This window comes from Anopheles merus, unplaced genomic scaffold (assembly GCF_017562075.2).
Source record: "Anopheles merus strain MAF unplaced genomic scaffold, AmerM5.1 LNR4000460, whole genome shotgun sequence".
NCBI lineage: Eukaryota > Metazoa > Arthropoda > Insecta > Diptera > Culicidae > Anopheles > Anopheles merus.
The window spans coordinates 33304-39350 of NW_024428040.1; the positions used below are offsets into that span (position 1 = coordinate 33304).

Genomic DNA, 6047 nt, shown 5'->3' on the forward strand with positions numbered 1-6047 from the left:
AGCGTCTACACGTTCATCTACCATGATCTATGTATTGCTGCTGTAGAAAGCTATCCCGTCGGAGGTTTTAAATTCCTTTTTGTACCGAATAAAATCCTAAATTCCATTTCATATGAAGGAGAACTTTTGTTATTGGTTAAACAATTTGTGCTAAAACTGACGCGTATGTTCTAATTTGAAAATTTTAGGACCAAAGTTTGATGTAGTGCGTATTTTTTATGCAGAAAAACGCCAATGCTAACGATAAGCATTAAAATGAATAATTTCCATGTTTTATGAAACTTTGTCTACTTTCTACATCATTCATTTTGGTCGATAGGCCTACCGTAGTGCGTATCCTTGCCAACCACAGGCAAAAAACTGTCAAACAGAACCTAGGCATATAGAACTCGGCGCAGTTTTGTTCTAAAAATAAACATTTTTCTTTCAAACCTGGTCCCAGCTGCACTTTGGTGTTAGAGGTTTCTATTTTATGTTGGTGAAGTATCTTTAGCTAGGAAAACTAATAATTTCGAAGCCCAATCGCCCAGCTGTTTAGAAGCGTGTGCTCGCCAATCCCGTCCGGCTGGCCCACGGACGGTACAGGAAAGAAAGGCCTTCCCTACACCATCGGTGATGTGGAGCTTAGCCCCTCGATCCGACAAAGCGCATCGATGTCCACCAGCTACCACCGGATGATTATGTACCCCTAGTGTACGCAGAGGAAACCAGCGCACAATTCGCCGCCCCTTCCCGGGTGGGGAGCCTAGCAACGGAGTGAACACGCAGGAATAACAATGGGAAATCCAAGCTTAACTTACGAGATTTTACTATATCTCAACTCGTTCTACTTCGGAATGTTCGCTACCTGCGAGCTGGGAATGCTCACGCTGAAGGCAGTCAATTTAAAGTATCCGGATCACATTCTGCTTCGTGAGGCGTGCATTCTAGTGGCGCTGTGTTTGGTAGAAACGATCCGAATCATTCTCGGCAGGCGGGGCAGTCTTAGCGACCACGGTAAGTACGTTTTTGGACAAACGGCAGCTGCAATGTATGCCATCGCAGGCAAAATCGTTGCGATGGGGTACGGGAAACAAACAAGGGTTACGTGTGTTTATAAATAGTCTCAACGTCTGACCCGCGTACCCGTAATATCTTGGGGGGGAGATTGAACTTTGTCTACAGTAACAAATATTACCTCTACCGTCATCACATTCGCCACATGCTATGCTAATCGTGGGATTTTTTTTATTTTGTTTGTAGGCTGGCAAGTAATTTTGTCCGTATTTCTCACTATTCCCTGCGGAATGGGCGTAGGATATCTTCTTTTTTACCAGCTGCACCGGCTACGCCTGGAGTACATCCTATGTGCCTTAATGTTATCACTACAGGCAGCAGAACTGTTCTTCGCAATACTGTTCGTATTCACGCTCTGTCGACCGCCTTCCTACGATTAATCGCTCTATAGACTACTACTGCACGGCCGCAACTGGTGCAGTCACGCAATTTTCGGCAGTGGGATAACTCCTAACGACTTACCGTTCCTGGCCGTGTCCACGATACTGCCGCGGTGCGCATCCGAATTGTGGCACAGATATCGCAGTGCGGACCACGGTGTCGTCGTTGCGAAACCAATATGTGCCCGTTCGGATCGGATAGAACCACCGCCAAATTCACCAACATGATCATCATCACCATCATCGTCATCATCTTGCTCAAATGGCCAAACCTACACGAGAACAACAACAACAAAAAAACAAAAAACTGTGCCATCGTAAGTCTGGTAGTTACTAGGTGCCACGTAGTTTAGCGTAAAGAGACAGAGCGACCATTTGTATGCTGGCAACATCATGCGACAATACTAGTCGCGTGGAATACACACCGTATCATGGACATGGGCGTTAGAATAGGCAGAGCAAAGCAAACGTAGTTGGCTTTCGAAAAGGGGTCGAACTGCAGTAGTGTAGACAGGATGCTTTATTGCGCACAGCGCGCCCCGTGCTGTGGCTAGCGAGAACTTTGTTTTCAGTTTGATGACTAATACTGGCACCGCCTTTTCTAAAGATGCACACTATCACATAATTCACCCGATAGGATTTCCTAAACCTAAGTGCACAAAAGTGAGTCTTTTCATTCGATACCAAAGAGCTTGATTTCTAGTCTAGAAATATAATTACATTAAAGAAACATTTTCGATCTGTGAAAGATACCCGTTGCCGGAACGTGGTACTTTCTTTTACCTACTCAAATACTGCATGTTTGTAATATACCCTACACTTTTTTCTATCGTACGCTGCAGAGTTACACCTTTACCTTGCCGGTTGCATTCTCTTTAAAAAATATATATAAAAATCAAAACTACTACTAGCAATAGCATCAAAATGGGCAGCGACAAAATAAGCGGGTTTCAGAAAATCTTAGAAACTAGACATTGTTGATACACGCATGTGGTAATGCGACAATTCTTAGATAAATTTGGAATATAAAATTTGTATCTGCTCATCTGTGTCAAATATCAGGTACCAGTGGGTACATGTGCAAAAGAGGAAGGACAATTAAAAGCAAATACTTCAATATTTCATCAATCTTGTAATAATACAGCGTCATAAAATTTTGAAACATATTTACTTAAGTGTAGTGAACCGGAAGGTTCGAAAAAAAAAACACGCATATATCAATCCACTCAATAACTGACCAGTAATAAACATACGTGTACGTTTGAACATTGCGTGATTGTGACGAAGAAAATCGCTCCCGTTCCGACAGTGTAAAATTGCACACAAACGTGTGTGGTGTGTCCTGTTGTAGGATTTTGTTGGCAATAGTATACATCGTATGGTTGATATTAGCAGAATCCAAGCCCAATGTATCTAGACAAGGTAAACCGTTTCAAATACAACACCTCGACAAATAAGCCTTCCGTCTGTTTCTTGTGAACTTTTATTTACCGACGTCAACGCAGTATGATCATATTTAAAGTAATATTTACATGTGCTGTAACGCCTTTTATTTCAACATTGTTTATCTCCGCGTCAAATCCGGCAGTTCGTTTTATCTTTCCGAAAAATTCAATGCCGTTTTACTCTCGGCTAGATATTTGTTTCCCTTTTCTTGGAGAGAACTGCTATCCGTCGACTGCATTACTAAATGCAATGTCAACAAAACCTAAGCGAATGTGTTTTACAGCTTGCGTAAAAATATCAAAACCCACTACCAGCGTAGAGATCGTCGAAAAGCCATGAAAAACGACTTGTCTGTACAAGAATTGAGTGAGAGTGTGTGTGTGTGCGGTTTTTACTTTTCATGATTGTGGTGCCAGATCCGTCCGGGGACGCCGAAATAGCAGCACATGCGGTTCAGGTGAGTGAATCTACGAAAAAAAAAAACGAATGAAATAACATCATTCATCAACCGTCCTACGAAAATCAACAGCTGGAAAAAGATTATCTATGTTACCATGTACAGCACCCAGCCAGGCGATTGCTGTACGCCTAAATTGCGCCACTCCGTTTCCGTCATTAGATGCGTTTTTGGAACATATTTGGCCAAGTCAGGAGGAAGAATTACGTGCCGGTACTCGTACACATCGTCGTAATATTTCTCAGAATATTGAATCTGATCAGATGGCATGATGACGCCGCCGCTGATATGCTGTACCTACGGTTGTAATGCGATAAATGTATCGAAATTATTATTCTCTTCACGCGTAGTCACTAAATCACGCTAGAAACCCGAAAAAATACTCACGAATTTTGCGAACAAGCCGGTAGGCAGGCCGATTGTTTTGTTTTCGGTTTCACTTGAAATTTCAGGAACGCGCCTTTGTGTTGTTGAATCACCAAATGTCAAAAGAGGTTAAACTGCTCGAAAATATTCAAAACGAGTGATTGTCACATTTTTGACCATTTAATTTCAGTGTAGTTCACTGTGCTTTGTTTTTCCTGCAGTTCAAATGTAGCGCTAATTGGTCAAAAACAGATGAAACCAACAGTTAATCCAATTCATCGGTTTAATTTTAATTTCTCGTCCGTTCGGCCACTTATGTGAATTTCAAATGCTGAGCCTTAGGTTAACAATTTAAAGTTACAGATTTTTTAAATTCATTAGCAAAGTCGCAGGACTGTTAAATTAAATTTTAGAATCGTACAGTTTTATCGTTTAATTTTTTGTTTAAGACTTTTTTTTCAGTTTTTATTGATAAGAACTATATTATTTCGAGTTTAGTTTGATAAAAAGGTTGAATGTTGAATACACGATGAGTGTAAAAGTGTAAAAAAATGTTTTTTTCGTTCTAAATGATTTTTGAATGCTTCTTGAAATATATTGGATCGATTTTTTTTTCAATAAATGTAGTTTTTTTATTCGCGAGGAATGGTTCAAAAAATTCTTTATTGCTTGTCTTTTTGTGTGTTATCAGCACAAAACGACAAATCACACATTCATTGGCTTGATTCGTTTCTCAACAATCGCTCTTTTCGTGTTAAACTAAACTCCTGTTTTTCCAAATCCTTTTCATCCAAATCGGGAGTGCCTCAAGGTAGCGTATTGAGTCCTTTATTGTTCGTTTTATTTACGAACATTTTATTTTATTCGTTCGCGTTGTCCCGTTACGACTGCATATAACTTCGAGGGTATAGCAATAAATCGTGTACTCTCGGTAAAAGATCTTGGTGTAACTTTAGATAGCAGGTTATCATTCCTCGATCACATTGACGTTACCGTTAATAAGGCTCGTAAAACAATCGATATGATAAAACGTTTTTCAATCCGCATAACCGACCCTCTGTGTTTAAAAGCGTTATATATATATTTAAATAATCAGATATTTATTCGTCACAGTGTAATAGCATCAATGATGATGGTTGATTAAAGATATAACAGAACTTTTTCTTAGTTTTTCGAATTACTGTCAAGAAAAAATATGCTTTTTATTTTGTACTAAGTAAAAGTAGTGAGAAGAATACGATAGTTTTCCTATCGTCTTTTTACCATTACGTATTTTTAACGTGTCTAATCTACTCTTAACTTAAATGTAACAGAAATTTATTCTACGTACTATGTAAAAAGTTTTTCTACGCATTCTACGCAACATTTTTCGAAGAAAAAAAAATCTCAAGATAACAAACATCAACGTTTACCTTAGAGATGAGATAATCATCAACTGCGTACTCTGCAAAAATCATGTACGACACCATGTTGTTACTTATCGCTTAACAGCGCCGGGATTGTCATCTATTCAAAAAGGACAGTGTAAAAATTATGCACGGATGAATAACGGTCGAAAATGCCACGAGTAACACACCAAATCCCAATTCCGAGCGTGCGGGTAACACGCAGCGCTTGAGGTGTGGATGCTGGTGCCCTCAACAAAATGCCAACAATCGCTTGAGCTGTTTGTGCTGTTTCTCCGCCATAGAAAACGCAACGATCCGGAAAGTGTCCACTGGATAGCAAGTAGCTTTTCGTCCGAGCAGGTGCGCATGGCGAGGAGAGTTTGTGTGCTCCTTTGCAACGCTTACAGGCAACAAAACTGGGGGCCGTTACCTTACTAACTGCCACAAGTCAAACGCAAAGAACGCAACGAAAAAAAAAATGCTCTAGCCAAATCACCACCGCCAACTGTTATGAATCGGTACCACGCCGTAGCCGACACCGTCGCAACGAGACGCACCGAGTGAAAAATCTCTCAATGAAAAGCGAACCGTGCTGGTGGTGTGCAGTTGTATTGGACACGGCGGGTGGCCAGACGAGCCCGTGGGTCGATGTATTGGTGTGGAAAATAATGCCGATGTGCGAGGTTGTGTATTCGCAGGAAATCGTGGCAAGGATATTCGTGTAAGCTTACCCATCGTTCAACCGAACACACCTGGAAGGATGAATGATAAACAGCACACAGTCATACGGCCCTGTTATTGTGTGCTCTGTCTGTACACAAACACATGTACGTACAGTACAATGCTCTACACACCCATAAAGTAGGGGAAGGAAGCTCAAACTTCACCGATCAGCGGTAGCAAGCAAAAAAGATTAAATTTTGTCATTAAACAGTTTCATATCATAGTTCATCA

At 40.7% G+C, this 6047-nt stretch overlaps 2 protein-coding genes across 2 annotated transcripts; one reads left to right on the forward strand and one right to left on the reverse strand.

Moving 5' to 3' along the window:
• Window positions 1-363: 363 nt before the first annotated feature.
• On the forward strand, window positions 364-2893 carry LOC121602453 (transmembrane protein 216-like). The gene is made up of 2 exons (XM_041931220.1): window positions 364-996; window positions 1243-2893. Exons 1-2 carry the CDS (start codon window positions 777-779, stop codon window positions 1434-1436), a joined length of 414 nt encoding a protein of 137 aa, XP_041787154.1. The 5' UTR covers window positions 364-776; the 3' UTR covers window positions 1437-2893.
• Window positions 2894-2903: 10 nt separating this feature from the next.
• On the reverse strand, window positions 2904-3839 carry LOC121602454 (cyclin-dependent kinases regulatory subunit-like). Its single transcript, XM_041931221.1, has 3 exons — window positions 3727-3839; window positions 3436-3636; window positions 2904-3349 (listed from the first exon to the last, which is right to left on the reverse strand). Exons 2-3 carry the CDS (start codon window positions 3607-3609, stop codon window positions 3281-3283), a joined length of 243 nt encoding a protein of 80 aa, XP_041787155.1. The 5' UTR covers window positions 3610-3636; window positions 3727-3839; the 3' UTR covers window positions 2904-3280.
• Window positions 3840-6047: the final 2208 nt, after the last annotated feature.

Excerpts from the sequence above, each read along its gene's own strand:
- LOC121602453 (XM_041931220.1), top strand. The coding sequence starts at position 777 with ATGGGAAATCCAAGCTTAACTTACGAGATTTTACTATATCTCAACTCG. Across the intron at positions 997-1,242 it reads GGGCAGTCTTAGCGACCACG|GCTGGCAAGTAATTTTGTCC; the intron begins GTAAGTACGTTT and ends TTTTGTTTGTAG.
- LOC121602454 (XM_041931221.1), bottom strand. The coding sequence starts at position 3,609 with ATGCCATCTGATCAGATTCAATATTCTGAGAAATATTACGACGATGTG. Across the intron at positions 3,350-3,435 it reads CTGGCTGGGTGCTGTACATG|ATTCACTCACCTGAACCGCA; the intron begins GTAACATAGATA and ends TTTTTTTCGTAG.